This window comes from Erythrolamprus reginae, chromosome 6, assembly GCF_031021105.1.
Source record: "Erythrolamprus reginae isolate rEryReg1 chromosome 6, rEryReg1.hap1, whole genome shotgun sequence".
In the NCBI taxonomy this organism is placed as follows: Eukaryota; Metazoa; Chordata; class Lepidosauria; order Squamata; family Dipsadidae; genus Erythrolamprus; species Erythrolamprus reginae.
In genome coordinates, this window is record NC_091955.1 from 90319130 (window position 1) to 90343281 (window position 24152).

A 24152-nucleotide genomic window follows, 5' to 3' on the forward strand; every position below is an offset into this window, starting at 1 on the left:
TAGGCATCTGGTAAGAAACATTTGGAGCAAGTTAGAGCAATGAAAAAAAACCTGCAAAAACTTAAGGTTTAAAATACATTCTTCGCAAAGAGTAACAATGAAAGAACCTGCAAGATAAGAGCTGAGAAAATAGTTAGCATCTATTAGGGCTGGAGGGGAGAAGCTTCGAAAAAAGCTACATTCAGAGTATTATTTTGCACAAAATAAATAAAATAATATATATATATATAAGAGCACCTGAATTTTCAGTCTATTTTGGAGAGGAAAAGGGTGCATCATACTCTGAAAAATACAGTAAGTGATTTCTTCACAGGGGTTGATCTGTTTCTTACAGGGTTGGCACTGACAACATTTGTAACGGGTGCCATAAAATACGTCCAGCCTACCACAGAGCTTTTAACCTTGACCTTCTGCCCTCTGGCTAAACAGTTATTAATGGGGTTTTTTTTAAGGGTGTCACTGATTTTCGTCCCTCTCGATCTGCAGTCTTCCTGCCTGCAGAGCAGTGTCATTCCATTCTCCCCTCTCAGAGCATTCTTGTTATGCCATCTAGGGCAATAGAAACTGGTAGAGTGAAAGGAGGTTTTGGCATCTTGTTTCCAAGCTGTCGGTCTGTCACCTTCTGCCGTCAGTTGGAAATAGCTGAATGGCAAGCGACATCTAGCAATCCTTGTTCAGAAACATGCCAGGAGTAGGAGGGGTAAGACCAGCCCTATACAGTGGTACCTCTACTTAAGAACTTTTCTGAATAAGAACCGAGTGTTCAAGATTTTTTTGCCTCTTCTTAAGAACTGTTTTCTACTTAAGAACCTGAGCCCAGAAAAATTTCCGAGGAAATTTTAGAGCAGCATGAAGGCCCGGCCAGTTTCCTGCCATTCCCCCTTGGTTTCTCTCTCTGGCGCAGTGTATGGGAGACAACCTCGCGGCGGGTGTATGGAAGGCACGTGCTCCTCCTCGCTGCCTTAGAGTCCCTCTTTTTTTTTAAAGCCTTAAAGTTTTGGATTTTTTTAATTCCCCTCACCTCACCTTCTTCCTTCGGCAGCAACTGTCCTCCTCCTCTTCCCACCCAAATTGGTGGAAGGGTCTAAAGCAGTGATTTTCAACCTTTTTTGAGCCGCGGCACATTTTTTACATTTATGAAATCCTGGGGCACATTGAGCGGGGGGGGGGCTAAAAAAAGGTTGGACAAAAATATTCTCTCTCTTCCTCCCTTTCGCTCTATTTCTCTCTCCCTCTTTCTCTCCCTTCCTTCCTCTTTCTTTCTTTCTCTCTCTCCATCCCTTTTTCTTTCTCTTCCTTCCTCTTTTTTGCTCTCTTTCTCTCTCCCTCCCTCCCTCCCTCCCTCTATGTCTTTCTCTCGCTCTCCTTTCCCTCCCTCTCTTTCTTGCTTTCTTTCTCTCTCTTTCTCTCTCTCTCTTGCTTTCTTTCTCTCTCTCTCTTGTTCTCTTTCTGTCTCTCTCGCTCTTACTCTCTTTTGCTTTCTTTCTCTCTCTCTCTTGCTTTCTTTCTCTTTCTTTCTTTCTTTCTCTCTCTCTTGCTTTCTTTCTCTCTCTGAGCTTCACGGCACACCTGACCATATCTCACGGCACACTAGTGTGCCGCGGCACACTGGTTGAAAAACACTGGTCTAAAGCATAAAACTTATCAGGAAAGACTTCATGAACTCAGTCTGTATAGTCTGGAGGACAGAAGGAAAAGAGGGGACATGATCAAAACATTTAAATATGTTAAAGGGTTAAATAAGGTTCAGGAGGGAAGTGTTTTTCATAGGAAAGTGAACACAAGAATGAGGCAGAATATTATTTTACTGAAAGAGTAGTAGATCCTTGGAACAAACTTCCAGCGGACGTGATTGGTAAATCCATAGTAACTGAATTTAAACATGCCTGGGATAAATATTCCGGTATATCCATCCTAAGATAAAATACAGGAAATAGTATAAGGGCAGACTAGATGGACCATGAGGTCTTTTTCTGCCGTCAGTCTTCTATGTTTCGATGTTTGTGGCAACCCCTGAGATATCGGAACGCTGCTATCATGTCTCCCCTGGTCCTTCTTTTCATCAAACTAGCCATGCCCAGTTCCTGCAACCGTTCTTCATATGTTTTAACCTACAGTCCCCTCATCATCTTCGTTGCTCTTCTCTGCACTTTTTCTAGAGTCTCAACATCCTTTTTGCATCGTGGTGACCATAACTGAATGCAGCATTCCAAGTGTGGCCTTGGAAATAGTATTAACACTTCACATGATCTTGATTCTATCCCTCTGTTAATATTTTGGATTTTCCTTCAATCTTGTCGAGGAACTGCCCATGCAAAGATTTATTGTGCCACCTGTCGGTTATTGTTATTATTGTTGTTGTTGTTGTTGTTGTTGTTGTTATTATTATTATTATTATTATTATTATTATTATTATTATTATTATGTCAATACAACACAGCAAATGAGATCACTATGCTGGATTTCTTATTTCATCACCAGTCGGGCGCTTCCCAAGCACCTAGGACTGTGTGATGTAGCGGCGAATTATGTTTGTCGATCCCAGTAAAGCGGCCTTTTGCAATTGACAGATGGAGATTTTGTCAATTCCGATGGTTTTCAAATGTCCGCTGAGATCCTTTGGCACTGTGCCCAGCGTGCCAAGGACCACTGGGACCACTTTCACGGGCTTATGCCAGAGTCGTTGCAGCTCGATTTTTAGATCTTCGTATTGCACTAATTTCTCTAGCTGCTTCTCCTCAATTCTGCTGTCCCCTGGGATTGCGATGTCGATGATCCATGCTTTCTTTTTCTCCACAATCAGGATGTCTGGTTTGTTGTTGTTGTTGTTATTATTATTATTATTATTATTATTATTATTATTACCATTACTATTACTATTATTATCTCAACATAGACTGGTCAATTTCCATAGACAATCCAGCTAATCCTAGTTGGCAAGACAACTGAAAGAGGTCGGTATCACCCAAGCAAAACAGTCTTGAATTTCCTAAAGGATCCAAGCCAAATCCATCAGGCACTGAGAATGGAGAAAGAGGGTGGCGAGGGGGGATTCCAATATGTTACCACGAAGGCCCTGAGAAAAATAAAATGTGCCATTCCTTTAACATGTTCCAGAGAAGCCGTGCGGGTGACAGAATGGAAGTCGAGCCATGTCTGACATGTGCAGCATGGCTAAGTAACTGAGTCACTCTATTGTTTAGTAAACAATTACCAGCAAAGCGCAGCCTGGGTCTTGACCTCCTGTTTACATGAAAGTGACGACTGCCTATCCTGTGTGGGCTGCAATTTTCTCCGCTCGTTCTTTCAGCAGGCCACTGCTTCACGTTGAAGCAGTTAACCCTTCCGTGTCCAAGGGTTTTTTCTGGCATTTGCCATCTCAGCAAGAGGATGGAAGCCAGGTGGATCCTTTCTCTCGCTTACACTTTAAGAAGATAACAGTATTGGGGAGAATATTAACTGCAATCAACTATCACGGTCCTAATTGGGCTATCTATCTATCTATGTGTCTGTATCATTCAGCTATCTACCTATCTGTCTGTCTGTCTGTCTGTCTGTCCGTCCGTCCGTCCGTCCGTCCGTATGTATGTATGTATCATCTATCTATCTACCTACCTACCTACCTACCTACCTACCTACCTACTTACCTACCTACCTACCTACCTATCTATCTATCTCTATCTCTCTATCTATCCATCCATTCATTATCTATCTATCTATTATCTATCTATCTATCTATCTATCTATCTATCTATCTATCTATCCATCTGTATGTATGTATGTATGTATGTATCATCTATCTATCTACCTACCTACCTACTTACCTACCTACCTATCTATCCATCAATTTATCTCTATCTCTCTATCTATCCATCCATCCATTATCTATCTATCTATCTATCTATCTATCTATCTATCTATTCTCTCTGATCTATCAATCATTTATCAATTATCTGTCATCTTTCTTTCCCTCATCTAACATCTAGCATCCATATCTATATCTATCCACTATCTATTTATTTAATTTACATTATGTCAAACCCTATCCCACAAGACATAAAAACATGCCAGAAACACAGAACAAAGTAAAAACAACAACTCGAATATCTATAGACAAAAGAAATGTAATATACACCTAACAATATAATGCAATTGAGCTCCTAATATCCCACCTGAAAAAAAAAAAAAGTCTTATTGGAAGAATCCCGAGAGCTGTGATTTCACACCAAAATATCTGTTAAGCCTACATCCTTGCATTTATGCAACATGTTACGCTTAGCTAGATTTAACTTTGCATATTGCAGAACGGCTTTCCTCTGGAAGTTGCCAGCACTGGAGGTTTTTAAAAAGATGAGACAACCATTTGTACAGAATGGTCTAAGTTCTCCTGCTTGAGTAGTGGGTTGGACTAGAAGACCTTCAGGGCCCCCTCCAACTCTGTTATTCTGTTAATATTGTTCGGTGGCTTACCCTTGGGGTGAAAGTGACAAATTGATTGCCTTTAGCAATCAGTTAAACATTTGAGAAGCACAATCGTGATGCATTCCGTATTTTAATCCATATAGCCCGCCACCCCCTAGTCATTTGGAGTCAGCCAGCATGCAAATTTAATACTAAATAAATAATAAAAATCCATCCTTTTCAAGTAATGCATATCACCTTTGTCAAGCTTTACCTTCATCATAATGCTTTTCTCAGGAATGATATTTCATCTTCTATAAATGAGAGAAAAATTCTATTCTAAGGTAAAGTTGCCCAGGAAACGTTTATTTAAAATTTACAGGATGGGATGGAATGGAATGGAAGAATAGAATAGAATAGAATAGAATAGAATTCTCTTCTCTCTCCCTCTCTCCCTCGCTCTGTTTCACTCCTCTCCTTCTCTTTTTTCTCTCTCCCTTTTCCTCCCTCTGTCTCTTCCTTCTCCTTCCCTCTCTCCCTCCCTCTCTCCCTTCCTCCCTCCCTCTTCCTCCTTCACTCTCTCCCCTCCTCTCTCTTCTCCCTCTCTCTCCCTCTTCTTCCTTCGCCCCTTCTCTCATTCCCTTCTCTCTCCTTCCCCCTCTCTCTCTCCTTCCCCTCTCCCTCCCTCTTCCTCCTTCCTCCCCTCTCTCCTTCCTTCCCTCTCTCCTTTCCTCCTCTCTCTCTCTTCTCTCACTTTCTCTTCCTCCTTCCCCCTCTCTCATCACCTTCTTCCTCCTTCCCTCTCTCTTTCCTCCTCTCTCCCTCCCTCTTCCTCCTTCCTCCTCTCTCTCCCTCCTTCCCTCTCTCCTTTCCTCCCCTCTCTCTCTCCTTCCCCCTCTCTCTCTTCCCCCCCACTCTCTTTGTGTCTGCGTGTGATTGTGCGTATGACTGTCAGAGATTCTGGATAAATAAGAGTGAGTCTGAAGGTCTGGAGAAGGCATTGTTTTTCCAACTTCAATACAAACAAATAAAAAGTCCCCTGGCTGATAAATCTTAGTTACATTTAAAAAAAAAAATCTTTCCTCTGCTTTGGTGGTCCGGGGAGTTTATATAATCAAAAGGTTAAAGTCCTTCTTTGTTGCTGTTTCCCTGTTCATTAGTACAGTAGAAAACAATAAAACAAGGCTGCCAGAAGAGACCCTGATAATAACTGAGTCAACAGCTGAAAGCGTTTTTATCATTTTGTGCTTGGCTTTTACAACCCTGTGAACTACACTGGAGCGCAACCCGCCAACAACGGATTCTCTCTGGGGGAAACATTCATTATTAACGCAACAATTGGAAAAGATGGCAACCCGGTAGTGGTACTTATTCCTTGAGCCTGGCATGAAAATCCAGTCCACAAGTATGTAGAATAATAGAATAGAATAGAATAGAATAGAATAGAATAGAATATTCTTTATTGGCCAAGTGTGATTGGACACACAAGGAATTTGTCTCTAGTGCATAGGCTATCAGTGTACATAAAAGAAAATATACATTTGTCAAGAATCATGTGGCACAACACTTAATGATTGTCATAGGGGTCAAATCAGCAATGAAGAAACAATCAATATTAATAAAAATCTTAGGATACAAGCAACAGGTTACAGCCATACAGTCCTAAGTGGGAGGAAAAGGATGATAGGAATGATGAGAAAAAACTAGTAGACATAGAAGTGCAGATTTAGTAAAAAGTTTGACAGTGTTGAGGGAATTATTTGTTTGATGGCATTCGGGGAAAAACTGTTCTTGTGTCTAGTTGTCTTGGTGTGCAGTGCTCTGTAGCGACGTTTTGAGGGCAGGAGTTGAAACAGTTTATGTCCAGGATGCGAGGGGTCAGTAAATATTTTCACCGCCCTCTTTTTGACTCGTTCTGTCTACAGGTCCTCAATGGAAGGCAGGTTGGCAGCAATTGTTTATTCTGCAGTTCTGATTCTCCTCTGAAGTCTGTGTCGGTCTTGTTGGGTTGCAGAACCAACCAGACAGTTATAGAGGTGCAGATGACAGACTCAATGATTCCTCTGTAGAACTGTATCAGCAACTCCTTGGGCAGTTTGAGTTTCGCATAGAAAGAACATTCTTTGTTGTGCTTTTTTGATGATGTTTTTTATCTTAGGTTATGTTTGTATGTATTTAATTACTTACTTACGTACTTACTTACTTACTTACTTACTTACTTACTTACTTACTTACTTGAATTATAAGCCGTCCCTCTCACTTTCGGGGCGGCTAACAACAATAATAAAACAGCATATGACAAATCTAATATTTAAAATAACTAAAAACCCTTATTAAAAACCAAACATACACACAAACATACCATGCATAAATTGTATAGGCCTGGGGGGAAAGGAATATCTCAATTCCCCCATGCCTGACGGCAGAGGTGGGTTTTAAGGAGCTTACGAAAGGCGAGGAGGGTGGGGGCAATTCTGATCTCTGGGGCGAGCTGGTTCCAGAGGGTCGGGGCCACCACAGAGAAGGCTCTTCCCCTGGGTCCCGCCAAATGACATTGTTTAGTCGACGGGACCCAGAGAAGGCCAACTCTGTGGGACCTAACTGGTCGCTGGAATTCATGTGGCAGAAGGTGGTCTCAGAGATATTCTGGTCCCACAGAATATTAAGGGGTCGCGGCATTAGAAAGGTTGAGAACCACTCTCTTAAGACATGATCACAAGACAAAAGTTGCTTAAGCCTCACGCAGTTCTGTTTGTGCAGATTAAAAGCTGGTTTTTTGAAGATCTGTAGGGTCTCTCCATAAGCCACTTCCTTCAATCTCTTTATGTCGGTGTCACAGTGTATCTGGCATCAAGCAGAACACAACATGAGGTTCGGGGAGCTTCCTGGCATACACCAGGTTGGCACGTATCCCCATAAGCGTGGGAAACCACCACCGCCCCATTTGTCCTTGAGCAAATAAATATGAATGGCAAAAACTTCAGAAGAGAAGGATTTAGGGGTAGTGATTTCTGACAGTCTCAAAATGGGTGAACAGTGTGGTCGGGCGGTAGGAAAAGCAAGTAGGATGCTTGGCTGCATAGCTAGAGGTATAACAAGCAGGAAGAGGGAGATTGTGATCCCCTTATATAGAGCGCTGGTGAGACCACATTTGGAATACTGTGTTCAGTTCTGGAGACCTCACCTACAAAAAGAGATTGACAAAATTGAACGGGTCCAAAGATGGGCTACAAGAATGGTGGAAGGTCTTAAGTATAAAACGTATCAGGAAAGACTTAATGAACTCAATATGTATAGTCTGGAGGACAGAAGGAAAAGGGGGGACATGATTGAAACATTTAAATATGTTAAACGGTTAAATAAGGTTCAGGAGGGAAGTGTTTTTAATAGGAAAGTGAGCACAAGAACAAGGGGACACAATCTGAAGTTAGTTGGGAGAATGATCAAAGGCAACATGAGAAAATATTATTTTACTGAAAGAGTAGTAGATCCTTGGAACAAACTTCCAGCAGACGTGGTTGGTAAATCCACAGTAACTGAATTTAAACATGCCTGGGATAAACATATATCCATTGTAAGATAAAATACAGGAAATAGTATAAGGGCAGACTAGATGGACCATGAGGTCTTTTTCTGCCATCAGTCTTCTATGTTTCTATGTTTCTATGTTTCTACGTGTACGCCTATCTTTGGGATGGTACAGCGTCAGAAAAGAGTTCTACCTTGTGGAGGAAAGAAGCCGGAATGAAAAACCGAGCCTTGAATTATGCAGTTGGGAAAGTCTACATTTTGGCAAACTCTGTCCTTACCGAGTTCACACTCTCTAGGATTTTGCCAAGCCCGCCAGCCAAAAAGGACGTCAAAACAGGAGGGTTGCAATTGTCGGTGCAGTTCTCACTTGGCCCAGACCCGTCGCCGAATATTATTGGCTTGGACTGGAAGTATGTGTGTGGGCTGGGAGGTGCGGTGGGAGGGGGAGAGGATGCGTTTAAACTTTGATCTGTCATCCAGTTAAGCTGAAATACTTCTGTGTACATCTAGTTAATTCAACCAAAACCCCAGATCGGTGCTGCAGCCTACAGTGTTGCTGGAAAAGGGAGAAACAAATGACTGTGGATGAGAAATCCACGTGGCAGGCATGTCATTTGAAAGACACCTTCCATATGTTCAGTCTAATAATAGACCGGGAGGTTTTGCCTGCTTTCACGTTCGCTGTGGAGTCCTCCTAGGCTAACGGTTGTTTCAAATCTGGAGGTCCACCAGAGATAGAGACTCTTTGGATAGGCCAGGGTTCAGCAACCCATGGCTTGGGAGCTGTATGTGACTCTCACCCCTCTGCTGTGGTTCTCTGTAGCTGGTCGGTAAAAGGAAAGGATGCCATGCTAGGAGAAGACTCTATGGTGGGGGAACTGGATTTCCAGATGGCAGAGGAAGAAGGACCGCGTTCTAAGAGGAGACTCTATGGTGGGGGGAACTGGACTTCCAGTCGGCAAAGTAAAAAGGATGCCATGCTAGGAGGAGACTCTATGGTGGGGGAACTGGACTTCCAGTCAGCAGAGGAAAAAGGATGCCACGCTAGGAGGAGACTCTATGGTGGGGGAACTGGACTTCCAGTCGGCAGAAGAAAAAGGATGCCATGCTTGGAGGAGACTCTATAGTCAAATGGTTCTTCTTAAAAACTTTCAGTGTTGGAGCATTTACAACTTGTGGAGGCAAATTGTTCCACTGATTAATTGTTCTCACTGTCACTTTTGTCCTAGGTTGTTTCTCTCCTTAATTAGTTTCTACCCATTGCTTCTTGTCCTGCCCTCAGGTGCTTTGGAGAATAGGTTGACTCCCTCTTCTTTGTGGCAACCCCTGAGATACTGGAACGCTGCTATCGTGTCTCCCCTGGTCCTTCTTTGCATTAAACTAGACATAAACCCAGTTCCTGCAACCGTTCTTCATAGGTTTTAGCCTCCAGTCCCCTAATCATCTTTGTGGCTCTTCTCTGCACTCTTTCTAGAGTCTCCACATCCTTTTATGCATCACAGTGACCAAAACTGAATGCAGTTATTCCAAGGCCTTATAAAGTAGTATTAACACTTCACATGATCTTGATTCTATCCCTCTGTTAATGCAGCCTAGAACTGTGTTGTCTTTTTTGGCAGCTGCTGCACACGGCTGGCTCATATTTAAATGGTTGTCCGCTACGACTCCAAGATCCCTGTCACAGTTGGGTGAGAATCCAAAGGATTTTCATCCGATCTCGTTTTACTTGTCATCCCGGGCATTCAGCTCAAATGCAGTAACAAAATCCATGGATTTATTTTGCGGCAATGCCCAGCTCTTTGATTCATTGTTGGACGTCAGTGCCGCAAATATTTTCAGAATTGACGTTCCCTCCTGTGGAGGTGGACACAATCAAACAGCGGAATATTTAAGAGTCCCACACTGACTCTGTTCTATGCAGTTTGCCATGATTAATGAATGCATTTTGATAGGCCAACCTGAAACTATTATTGTGCTTTGCCGTTTGAAACTGCTAAGTGGATTTTGCCAAAGGAAGGTGGGTTGTCCCTCAGTCGGCAAGCTGCAGTTAATTTGTGAGTGGGACGGGATGGAGAAAGCAGATCGGTTCCTTTTGTCAACTGATGGCTGTCATGCGCATGAATTAAAATTCTCTCCTGCGAAGCATGTAGCTCAGCAGTGCATTGCCACCTACGACTCTCTTCTCAGGCTAGAATTTCAGAGTTGGGAGGTCATCTAGTCCAACCCTCTGCTCAACCAGGAGACCCTATACCCATGATGGTGAACCGTTTTTGTTTTGTGTGTCAAAGGTGTGTATGCGGTTGTGTTAACATGCATGCATGTTGCCACATCCACACACACACACCCATGCATGCGCAAAATGTGGTTTATGGCACTTTCTCCGTCAGAGATCAGGATGACCCCCAAATCTTGATGGCCTTTCATAAGGCCTTGAAGACCTGGTTATGTGCCTTGGCCTGGAGCCCTGAGTGTGTGAAGGATCCATTACTTGGCTGCATTGATGTCTATGATGGCATTTTTTTCCTCAACGGATGGATGGATGGATGGATGGATGGATGGATGGATGGATGGATGGATGGATGGATGGATGGTCGGACAGACAAACAGACAGAGATGACAGAGAGACAGAAGTTGGGTGGGTGGGTGGGTGGATGTATGGATAGAGAGAGAGAGAGAGAGAGTGACAGACAGACAGAGATGACAGAGAGAGAGAAGGTGGATGGGTAGGTAGGTAGATAGGTAGATAGGTAGATAGGTAGGTAGATAGATAGATAGATAGATAGATAGATAGATAGATAGATAGATAGATAGATAGATAGGACAGACAGACAGATAGATTGGCAGACAGACAGAGATGACAGAGAGAAAGAAGGTGGATGAATGAATGGATAGGTAGGTAGGTAGATAGATAGATAGATAGATAGATAGATAGATAGATAGATAGATAGATAGGAGAGACAGACAGACAGATAGATTGACCAACAGACAGACAGATAGACAGACAGAGATGACACAGAGAGAGAAGGTGGATGATGGATGGATAGGTAGGTAGGTAAGTAGGTAGGTAGATAAGTAGGTAGATAGATAGATAGATAGATAGATAGATAGATAGATAGATAGATAGATAGGATAGAGAGACAGACAGACAGACAGACAGACAGACAGAGATGACACAGAGAGAGAAGGTGGATGATGGATGGATAGGTAGGTAGGTAAGTAGGTAGGTAGATAAGTAGGTAGATAGATAGATAGATAGATAGATAGATAGATAGATAGATAGATAGGACAGACAGACAGACAGACAGACAGACAGACAGACAGACAGACAGACAGAGAAGGTGGGTGGATGGATGGATGGATAGGTAGACAGACAGACAGACAGACCTGTCTTATTTCATATAGCTTATTATAAGACAAGATCTCTTCTTCAAGTGATTCCACTGGGTGATCACCAGGGGTGGGCTACTGCCCGGACCGGGTAGGGGAACGCAGTGGAGTAGCAAAAATGGAGCTCCACCCTAGAGCACCCAATTTGCACTGAAAGATGTTGAAAGAAAATGCATAAGCCACGGCCATAGTGTGGTAGTATAAATTTTGGTAGCTCTTCATTGGTGATCACTCTTCATCTTCCCATTCTAACCTCTGTGTGTGTGTGTGTGTGTGTGTGTGTAAGGGGTGGGTTCTAACCCCTTTTTATTAGTAGTATTAGTATTATTTTTATTATTTTCTATTATTTTTATTTTATTATTATTATTATTATTATTATTATTATTATTATTATTATATATATATACTTTAATATGAGTATATCCTCTATAACCTTCATTATATACAGTATTTACTATATGTATACCCAATATAACTCTCATTATGCAATGGACAAAATCAATCAATCAATAAATAAATAAATACCTTGCTGCTGGTTCGCTTCCTTCCATGCCATGTGGGCGCAACTTATGGGTGCATGTAGGTGCAATGCTGAAAATTCTCAATTTTTTTTTTTTAAAAAAGCCGAAAACAAAATACAAACACACAGAGAGAAAGAGAGAGAGAGTTACTTGCTACTTGTTTGGTTCAGTGTAACTATTGGGGGCCATCTCTGCCTGACTTGCTTTATAATTAAAGCTTTTTAAAATTCTTTTTCCACTTCCCTCGCCCCGCCGCCGCCGAATCCCACGTGCCGTTTTCCTGCCGTTTTCTCCGCACCGAGATTGACTGAAGGTTCACACAAGTCATGGCTCAGAGGGGCGCCATAAAAGCATGGCTGACTCTTTTTGCCATGGTTTTTGTTTTGGAGTGACAACCTCGGAGAATTATCTCGGCTTTCCTTCTGATGGCGACTAATTGAATTATTTTATTATACTGCATGTTTTAGTAGCGAGAGGTTAGGCGGGTCGTCTTGTCCCTGCCCCCAGTGTCGTGCTGCAGAGAAAGGAGGATAAAAATGATTCCAGCTGAACTTGTGCGAATAGAAGGCCTTGTGCACTCGCAACGCGATCGTTTGCCTCTTCTGTATATAAACACCTATAAAAGCATCTTCCAGCCTCTGCAGGACTCTTACTCAGAGAAAGCCTACCGGGCACTTTTCTAGGTTGCCGACAGAGCAGAGTTTACAAACCTTGGCAACTTTAAGACAAGTGAACTACAGGTCCCAGAATGGTCCCCAACCAGACAGCCCCTCAAGAGTGTTGGGGTTTTTCTTTCATATTGTGTATCATATTTCATTGTATATCTCAATAAAAAACATTAAACTTGGAAGAGTTTTGGGGTTTTGGAGGCAGTTTGAGTGATTCTAGGGGAATTCCACTATGTATTCTAAATGGTCTGTGATGTGATGTGTGTGTAGATGGATGGATGGCAGAGAGAATGATAGATAAATAAATAGATAGATAGATAGATAGATAGATAGATACATAGATAGATGATAGATAGATAGATAGATAGATAGATAGATAGATAGATAGATAGATAGATAGATAGATACATAGATACATAGATAGATAGATAGATAGATAGATAGATAGATAGATAGATAGATAGATAGATAGATAGATAGAAAGATAGAAAGATAGAAAGATAGAAAGATAGATAGATAGATAGATAGATAGATAGATAGATAGATAGATAGATAGATAGATGATACATACATACATACATACATACATAAATACATACATACATACATACATCCATACATACATACATAGATGATAGATGGCAGAGAGACATGATAGATAGATAGATAGATAGATAGATAGATAGATAAATAGATAGATAGATAGATAGATAGATAGATACATACATAGATACATAGATACATAGATACATAGATACATAGATACATAGATACATAGATACATAGATAGATAGATAGATAGATAGATAGATAGATAGATAGATAGATAGATAGATAGATAGAAAGATAGAAAGATAGATAGATAGATAGATAGATAGATAGATGATACATACATACATACATACATACATACATAGATGATAGATGGCAGAGAGACATGATAGATAGATAGATAGATAGATAGATAGATAGATAGATAGATAGATAGATAGATACATAGATACATAGATACATAGATAGATACATAGATACATAGATAGATACATAGATACATAGAGAGATGATAGATGACAGAGAGACATGATAGATAGATAGATAGATAGATAGATAGATAGATAGATAGATAGATAGATAGATAGATAGATACATAGATAGATACATACATAGATACATACATAGATAGATACATAGATGATAGATGGCAGAGCGACATGATAAATAGATAGATAGATAGATAGATAGATAGATAGATAGATACATACATACATACATACATACATACATACATACATGATAGATGGCAGAGAGACATGATAGATAGATAGATGATAGATAAATAGAAAGAAAGAAAGAGAAAGAAAGAAAGAAAGAAAGAAAATTGGCTAAAAAAAACCAAACACCCCCTCTTTGGCCAAGAAGAACAGATATCCACCATTTTAATCCCCAATTCCTTTCTTTAAAAGATTCATTTCTTTCCCCAACTCAACAAGTTTTTTTCTTAAATGCTGATCTTCTTTCCCCAAGGAATTCTTTCAAATTACGTACTAAAGTTGCGGTTTTGTCACCTATTAATAAAAGTTGGCTTTGTGTTCTCTTTTCTACCCCCACACAGGACAAGACGACATTGGAGAACCTGACTCAACAGCTGGCAGTCAAACAGAACGAAGACGGGAAGTTTAGCCACGCGATGATAGATTTCAACATGAGCGGAGACTCCGATGGTCAGTAGCCCGGCCTTTTGCCTTCTTTCCAGCTGTGCCTGGGCACAGACAATGAGTGAAGAAACAGCCGTGAGATCTTTGCTCCTTCAGCATGGAAAGAAACATTAACTCAGCAAAGATAAGGGTGGGAGGCTTTCAATCCATGCAAATATACAGTGTATACATATATACAGTATATTCTATTCTATTCTATTCCATTCCATTCCACTCCATATTTTCTTTCCCACCCCTATTGTATTGTATTGTATTCTATTCCCATTATATTCCATTATATTCTGAAAATTAGAAAGTGCAATCGACTCTGAAAAGGCACCTTTGGGGCAACTATGACCTGGATGACTGAGAGTCCACCACATATGGTGCAGAGCTGAAGGGATTGGATACTGTAGCCTAGAGGATAATTCTCTGCCTTACAAGGCAAAGGTTGCAGGTTCAAGTCCCAGTGGGTATGGCTAGCTGATGAGGCCAAAATAAGGCTGAAATAGATCTATCCTAGTCTCCCTTAATTTTCAAATTCAGCAAAAAAACATGTGACATGTGTGTGTGTGTGTGTGTGTGTGTGTGTGTGTGTGTGTGTGTGTTGGACTCTCAGTCATCCAGGTCATGGTTGCCCCAAAGGTGCCTTTTCAGAGTCGATTGGACTTTCTAGTTTTCAGAATAGAATGGAATAGAATGGGAATAGAATACAATACAATAGGGGGGGGAGAAAATATGGAGTGGAGTGGAATGGAATGGAATAGAATAGAAATATTTGAGAATAGAATAGAATAGAAATCTTTATTGAGAATAGGATAGGATAGGATAAGATAGAATAGGGTGGGATAGTATAGGATAGAATAAATGGAATAGAATAGAGTAGAATAATAGAACAGAGTAAAATAGAATGTAATAGAATAGAACAGAACAGAACAACCGAAAAGAATAGAATAGATTTAAATTTAGTCATGTCAGCCATATGACCACAGAGACCTTTTCAGACAATGTTGCCTCTTCGGATTAGAAACGAAGTTGAGCACCGCCCCCTAGAGTTGGGGACGAGTAACACATATGTGTGAAGGAAATCTTTACCAAAGCAAAGCTGATAGCAAATTCCAAAGTGTGATTCCAAAATAAATAATTCTGAAGACATTTTCAAAAATCCAGGTGGGACACATCTTCCTTGGGATGTCGATGATGGGAGGACGAATACCATGAGATAACATTTGTTCCCTGCCTCATCTCTTCTTTGTCCAACATTTTAGGAAGTGCGGGAGTCTCAGAATCTCGGATTTACCGAGAATCCAGAGGGCGTGGGAGCAACGAGCCTCATATCAAGCGTCCGATGAATGCCTTCATGGTGTGGGCAAAGGACGAACGGCGGAAGATCCTGCAGGCTTTCCCTGATATGCACAACTCCAACATCAGCAAAATATTGGGTAAGGAAAGGAGATAGGACTGCCAGGTCTGCAGTTCTGAATGTATTTGCTAAAAACATTGTTTTCAGTTTGATTTTCAATATACAGTGGTATCTCTATATACGAACCTAATTCGTTCCGTGACCAGGTTCTTAAGTAGAAAAGTTTGTAAGAAGAAGCCTTTTTTCCCATAGGGATCAATGTAAAAACAAATAATGTATGCGATTGGGGAAACCACAGGGAGGGTGGAGGCCCTGTTTCCTCCCAGGAGATTCCTAGAGAGGCCCCATGGAGGCTTCTCCCCTCCTTTTCCGGCCCTGTTTCCTCCCAGGAGATTCTTAGAGAGGACCCATGGAGGCTTCTCCCCACCTTTTCCAGCCCTGTTTCCTCCCAGGAGATTCTTAGAGAGGCCCCATGGAGGCTTCTCCCCACCTTTTCCGGCCCTGTTTCCTCCCAGGAGATTCTTAGAGGAGCCCCATGGAGGCTTCTTCCCACCTTTTCCGGCCATGTTTCCTCCCAGGAGATTCCTAGAGAGGCCCCATGGAGGCTTCTCCCTGTCTTTTCCGGCCCTGTTACCTCCCAGGAGATTCCAAGAGAGGCCACACAGAGGCTTCTCCCTGCCTTTTCAGGCCCTGTTTCCTCCCAGGAGATTCCTAGAGAGGCCGCACTGAGGCTTCTCCATGCCTTTTCCGGTTACAGTTTCGGAGGCTCAGGTTTGTAAGTGGAAAATGGTTCTTGAGAAGAGGCAAAAAAATCTTGAACACCCGGTTCTTATCTAGAAAAGTTCATAAGTAGAGGCGTTCGTAGGTAGAGGTACCATTGAATTTGTAGTAGAATTTTCAGCAGATGAGAGTACTGTTCGGAGGAAGCATTGGGTAGCGCAAAATTCAAACGCCATAGTAATGACTCAGCAGTTATCGGCAGAAAGGGCTATCTGTGGTCTGGAAAGGTGTTTTTGGTCAGTTCCACAGTGCAGAATCCCATATTTTTCCTCTGTGTTCAGTTATCAGAAGCCGGGACCTTTAGCTGCTGCCATTGAATGCCAGGTTGAACTGTAATTAGACCTCTCTCATCCACGATCGCTTAAAGGATGTGATGGTTCAGTGACTAAGACGCTGAGCTTGTCAATTAGAAGGTCACCAGTTCTGCGATTCGAATCCCTAGCGCATGCTATCATGCATCTGTGAGTGCCAACGCCCAGAATTCAGTGCCTGGGGAGGACGAAAACAGCTTCCCCCACCACCTGGAGGTGCTCTGGAGGCCGGAAATGGCCTGTTTCCCAACTTCTGGTAGGCCCAGTAGACTCGTGTTTTGCCCTCCCCAGGCTCCAAAGGCTTCCCCGGAGCCAGGGGAGGGCAAAAAAGTTCTCTTCCATCCTCCCGGAGGCTCTCTGGCAGCTAAAAACAGGCCACTGAAGCTGACTGTAGATTTGAAGGTCAGCAGTTCAAATCTGATCACCGGCTCAAGGTTGACTCAGCCTTCCATCCTTCCGAGGTGGGTAAAATGAAGACCCGGATTGGGGGGGCAATAGCCTAGCTCTGTTAAAAAAATCAGCTGGCCAGCACACACATGCACATTGGAGCTGAGCTGGGGCAATGGCTCGCGTGTCAGCAGATATGGCTCCGCGTGCCACCTGTGGCACCTGTGCCACAGGGTCGCCATCACTGCTATGGGACTTCTTGCCTGAGCAGTGGGCTAGACTAGAAGACCTTCAGGGTCCCTTCCAACTCTGTCACTCTGCGTTCTGCAAAGAATACAACCATCTCTTGGCAACCGCCTCCTAATTTTCGTTCATTCGTTGGCACGGAGATGACGATCTGCCTAGTCCTCCTTATAACCGGTGGCTTTTTATAAACCTTATAAACACCCTGAATAATTATTTTCAAAGAGTTTTGTTTCCTTCTAATCTTCGCATTCCAATGCATAATCCCAAATTCTCTCCAAGTATTATGTCAATATCTCCTACCGAATGCGAAATCCAGCCATTGAAAAAAAAAAAACACCACCCGCTTTTAAGAGCAGGATTAACCGTAGCTATTGATTTCATGCCAAACAGATTCACAGAATCCGGCATCCGAGCTCGACGGCAGGCCGTAGAGTTTTAACAGTGTGCCTGAATTGATTAGATTAGTCAGAAGAAAGTGAGATAAGGCGAGTACATTTGTTTCGGGGATGATAAAATTTATATATGCCAGCCGAGAGGATTTAAAACTGGTTATGGCCATAAGATTAGACCTGTGATTCAAGAGGCAAACAGTTCGGTCCACTCTCGCTTAATTAAACTTACCTTACTCAAGTAATAACCTTCCAAAATTGGTTTGACCAGAGGGAGTTCCCCCTCCCTCCTGTCCCCTCCCCTCCCTCCAATTTATATTTTGTTGTTGTTAGTTGAGAGGTAATGTCTGACCCATCGCAACCCCATGGACAACGGTCCTCCAGGCTTTCCTGCTCTCTACCATCATCTGGAGTCCATTAAAGCTCACACCAACTGCTTCAGCGACTCCATCCAGCCACCTCATTCTCTACCGCCCCCTTCTTCTGTTGTCCTCAATCGTTCCCAGCATTGGGCTCTTCTCCAGTGAGTCCTTCTTTCTCATGAAGTGGCCAAAGGATTTGAGTTTCATCTTCTAAAGAGCAGTCAGGGTTGATCTCCTCTAGGACTGACCGGTTGGCTCACCTTGGATAGATAGATGGATAGATAGATAGATTGATGGATGGATAGGTTGGATTGGATTGGATTGGATTAGATTAGATTAGATTAGATTAGATTAGATTAGATTAGATTAGATTAGATTAGATTAGATTGGTGGGTGGGTGGGTGGGTGGGTGGGTGGGTGGGTGGGTGGATCGGATCAGTAGATAGATAGATAGATAGATAGATAGATAGATAGATAGATAGATAGATAGATAGATAGATAGATAGATAGATAGATAGATAGATAGACAGACAGACAGACAGACAGACAGACAGACAGACAGACAGACAGACAGACAGACAGACAGACAGACAGACACACAGACAGACACACAGACACACAGACACACAGACAGACACACAGACAGACTGATAGAAACATAGAAACATAGAAGACTGACGGCAAAAAAAGACCTCATGGTCCATCTAGTCTGCCCTTATACTATTTTCTGTATTTTATCTTAGGATGGATCTATGTTTATCCCAGGCATGTTTAAATTCAGTTACTGTGGATTTATCAACCACGCCTGCTGGAAGTTTGTTCCAAGGATCTACTACTCTTTCAGTGAAATAATATTTTCTCACGTTGCTTTTGATCTTTCCCCCAACTAACTTCAGGTTGTGTCCCCTTGTTCTTGTGTTCACTTTCCTATGAAAAACACTTCCCTCGGGGACCTTATTTAACCCTTTAACATATTTAATGATATCAGAGATGGGTTCCACTTACCTTCCCTACTGGCGCGCATCGCATCAGAAGTGCATCACATCAGGGAATTGACTCTCTGCTCGTGCGCAGAGGGCTCTTTGCCAGCTGCTTTCAAGTAGCGGTGACTGGTGGACCCATTCGGGGGCATGGCCTACTGGGCGCTGCAAACGGTTCGTCGAGCAGGGACAAATTTCCACCACCGGTTTGGGCGAAGCCCGCACTGATCGTTTTAGATAACAGCTGCCAAGTGGTAGGCTAATTCATTCTGCTTGACATAGGTGAACTAGACTGACGTTTTGAACAGAAACAATCTCTAGAAGGTCTGTGTTGACATTTTAAAGGGCTTCTAAGCATTTTATAATGTCTTCCAAATCTGGTTTTAATAAGCCATTTCAGCTGAATTTAATAATAAAAATACCAACATAAGGAATCGTCTTTTACTGTTTCGCCCTGGATTTGGGCTGCGGAAGGAGTAGAAAGAATGTGACGGGATCTTCATAGGCAGCTTGGTCTGATTAAATATACAGTAGGTGGACTGTAGTGTGCAAATTCGTTCCAGATTCTAGCAGGGTTGACAGTCCTAGTCTGCCCTCAGTTTCCTCCTGTTGAAAGGGTGATGAGGTTCGCAAACCTCAGACATTATTATTATTATTATCTCCGGGACCGCCTTCTGCCGCACGAATCCCAGCGACCGGTTAGGTCCCACAGAGTTGGCCTTCTCCGGGTCCCGTCGACTAAACAATGTCATTTGGCGGTACCCAGGAGAAGAGCCTTCTCTGTGGTGGCCCCGACCCTCTGGAAGCAGCTCCCCCCGGAGATTAGAACTGCCCCCACCTTCCTTGCCTTTCGTAAAGTTCTTAAGACCCATCTCTGCCGTCAGGCATGGGGGAACTGAGACATCTCCCCCAGGCCTGTACAGTTTATACATGGTATGCTTGTGTGTATGTTTGCTTTTAATAATAGGGTTTTTAGTGTTTTTTAAATTACAGTATTAGATTTGTTCTTACATTGTCTTTGTTATTGTTGTGAGCCGCCCCGAGTCTACGTAGAGGGGCGGCATACAAATCTAATAAATAAATAAATAAATAAACAAACAAACAAACAAATATTATTATTATTACTATTACTATTATTACTATTATTATTACTATTATTATTACTATTATTAACAATACAACACAGCAAACAAAATCACTATGCTGGATTTCGTATTTCATCACCAGTCGGGCGCTTCCCAAGAACCTAGGACTGCGTGATGTAGAGGCGAATTATGTGGGCCAACCCCAATAAGGCGGCCTTTCGCAATTGACAGGTGGGGATTTTGTCAATTCCGATGGTTTTAAAATTTCCGCTGAGATCCTTTGGCAGTGCGCCCAGACCTCACCTACAAAAAGATTGAACGGGTCCAAAGACGGGCTACAAGAATGGTGGAAGGTCTTAAGCATAAAACGTATCAGGAAAGACTTAATGAACTCAATCTGTATAGTCTGGAGGACAGAAGGGAAAGGGGGGACATGATCAAAACATTTAAATATGTTAAAGGGTTAAATAAGGTTCAGGAGGGAAGTGTTTTTAATAGGAAAGTGAACACAAGAACAAGGGGACACAATCTGAAGTTAGTTGGGGAAAAGATCAAAAGCAACATGAGAAAATATTATTTTACTGAAAGAGCAGTAGATCCTTGGAACAAACTTCCAGCAGACGTGGTTGGTAAATCCACAGTAACTGAATTTAAACATGCCTGGGATAAACCATATATCCATCCTAAGATAAAATACAGAAAATAGTATAAGAGCAGACTAGATGGATCATGAGGTCTTTTTCTGCCACCAGTCTTCTATGTTTCTATGTTTCTATGCCAAGGACCACTGAGGCCACTGGGACCATTTTCACTGGCTTATGCCATAGTTGTTGCAGCTCGTTTTTCAGATCTTCGTATTTCACAATTTCTCTAGCTGCTTCTCCTCAATTCTGCTGTCTCCTGGGATTGCAATGACAATGATCCATACTTTTTTTTATCATCATCATCATCATCGTCGTCGTCATCATCATCAATAATAAGGACTTTTTAAAAATGCCTTATACATAAATAAAATGAGTTATTCGAGTTAAACCTGTTTAGTGACCCAATCTTAATTAGATTCTCTAATCCCTTAATTTGTAGACTCCAGTTTAGCAGACGAGTAATGCAACAGAGTATACAAATTTAAATCACTATTGTTTAACAAGTTAATCCATAATTATTGCACCCGCGGCATATGTTACTTAAATTTCACATACGCTAGGGACCTTCTATAAAATGTATTCAATGCCTATAAATTTAAAATTTTACACCATGTGAATTCTGCTTTAGTGGACATTTGGCTTGGATAGAAACTACTTCCACAATAAATCCATAAAAACGATCTTTTACTGTAGAGATATTGTTTTAATAACTCTCCATCTAGAAAGGAGGATTTAACTACTTACTGGAATTACTCGCAGTGGTTTTTCATTCATTCCTATTTTCTAGGAATGCCCTTGGGACCAAGAAGGATCCTTGTATTTCACTTTGCAGTGAATTCTTTTTGAAGAATCACTTTGCGGGATCTTTTTTGCCTTTATTTTTTAACAAATAAAATAATGTATTAAAAAAAAAGTTAGCCACATGTCATATGAGGACCCGGATTGTGGGGGCAATAGCCTAGCTCTGTTAAAAAAGTGCTATTGCTAACATGTTGTAAGCCGCCCTGAGTCTAAGGAGAAGGGCGGTATAAAAATCGAATGAATGAATGAATGAATAAATAAATAAATAAATTTTAAAAATCGAATAGATAGATAGATAGATAGATAGATAGATAGATAGATAGATAGATAGATAGATAGATAGATAGATGATAGATAGATGGATAGATGATAGATAGATAGATAGATAGATAGATAGATAGATAGATAGATAGATAGATAGATAGATGTGATAAATAGATGGTAGATAGATAGAGAGAGAGAGAGAGAGAGAGAGAGAGAGAGATGATAGATAGATAGATAGATAGATAGAGTTGATAGATAGATGATAGATAGATAGAGAGATAGAGAGAGAGATGATAGATAGATAGATAGATAGATAGATAGATGATAGATTAGATAGATAGATATATAGATAGATAGATAGAGTTGATAGATAGATGATAGATAGAGAGATAGAGAGAGAGATGATAGATAGATAGATAGATAGATAGATAGATAGATGATTAGATAGATAGATAGATAGATAGATTAGATAGAGAGAGAGAGAGAGAGATGATAGACAGATTAGATAGATAGATAGGATAGATAGATAGGATAGATAGATAGATTAGATAGATAGATGATAGATAGAATAGATAGATAGATAGATAGATAGATAGATAGATAGATAGATAGATAGATGATAACGTAGATAGATTAGACAGACAGACAGACAGACAGGTAGATAAATATGGGTCCAAGCAATGTGGCCTTTTCTGTAATTGATAGATGAAAATTTTGCACAGATTTTCTGGTGTGAAACCAAGTTTTCTAATAACTGCCGTCATTTTATGATTATTATTTCACATAAGATATGGAATCATGAATCAAGCAAGTGTCCTGGGCTCACACAATATTCTAAATCACAAGCCAAATTGAAACTAACCGAGATTTATGTCTCACTGGCTGAGGAATTCTGAAAGTTGAAATCTGTGCAGCTTAAAGTTGCCAAGCTTGAAAGAAATAGTGATCCAGTCCTCGACTTATGACCGAGCTCCACATTTCTAAGTCAGACCGTTAAATTGCTAGTAGTTAGTGAATTTTGCCTCATTTTATTCCCTTTCTTGCCAAAGTTGTTAATCACTGTGGTTGATCAGTTAGCAATATGATTGGTAAGTGAATCAGGTTTCCTCACCGACTTTGCTTGTCAGAAGGTCGCAAAATGACCCCAGGATATTGTCACTGTCATAAATATGAATCAATTGCCAAGCATCTACATTTTAGATATCAAATGACCATGGGGATTGTTTCTGTCGAGCTCTCAGGTAGACTCCTCCCAAAAATTCACAGGTACAAATGTCAGACACACACACGTTTGAAAATTCAAATCAATGTTCTTTATAATGAAAATTCACTTAACCTAAGCCCTCTTTTGGTATAGCAAAGAGCACTCGTCTCCAAACAAAAAGAACTGGTAATTTGTACGAGTCCCTTATCAGTTCTGAGATACTTAGCTTGCCAGCTGTGAGGCAATTCACACTCCTTCTTCTTTCACAAAGTGAAACACACTTTGCCCTGGTTTAGTTTCAAAGCGGGGAAAAAGCAGCACACAAAAGGTTAAAGTTAGTAAAGCAGTCACGAAACACAACGATCAGATAATCCTCCACAATGGCCAAACCCACAGGCTGCTATTTATAGCAGCCTCACTAATGACCACATCCCCACCCAACCACAGGTGGCCTCATTTTCTTTGATAATAATCAAAATTTGATAATAAACAATAATAATTGTTGTTGCCTATGCATTGCTCTCCGCATGCGTGGCTGTATCATTAACTCTTGTTCGGAATCCAAGGAGGAGCTAGATAATTGATCTCCTTCTGAGCTGTCTGCCCCACTCTCCTCCTCCCTGTCACTCATGTCTTCTTGGTCAGAGGAGCCTTCATCAGCAGATTCCACCGGGGGCAAAACAGGCCTGCAGCATGTGGATGTCTCCCCCACATCCACAGTCCTTGGGGCAGGAGCAGGGCCAGAGCTAACCACAACAGGGATGCTGCAACAGTCACAATAGTGAAAAACGGTCATGAGTCACTTTTTTGCCTAGTGCCATCATAACTTCTAACAGTCATTAAATGAACTGTTGTAAACTCGAGGATTATCTGTATTAAATGGTCTCTCTAGAGCAGGGTTATCAAACTCAAAGCCCATGGACTGGATCCGGCTTAGATCTGGCCTGTGGGACTGCCCTGGAAACAGCGAAGGGACCAGCTTGCAGTATCTCTGCCAGCAAAATCAGAGCCCGGGAGGGCCACGAGCTCTGTTTTTCACTGGCAGAGGGCTGCAGGAGGATGCCCCCTATTAAAGTTTTTTGCAAAAATCAAAACCAAAAGCACACACAGATGTCTGATTAAACTGGGATTCAA

At 41.6% G+C, this 24152-nt stretch overlaps 1 protein-coding gene across 7 annotated transcripts in view; it reads left to right on the forward strand.

Annotated features, from left to right (window-relative positions):
• Positions 1-24152, forward strand: part of SOX5 (SRY-box transcription factor 5) — a 623231-nt gene that overhangs the window by 593356 nt on the left and 5723 nt on the right. For all 7 annotated transcript variants that reach the window (XM_070754344.1, XM_070754346.1, XM_070754345.1 and 4 more), the window contains 2 exons: positions 14121-14229; positions 15471-15644. In XM_070754344.1, the coding sequence (XP_070610445.1) occupies positions 14121-14229; positions 15471-15644 (283 nt within the window). The remainder of the gene's footprint in view (positions 1-14120; positions 14230-15470; positions 15645-24152) is intronic.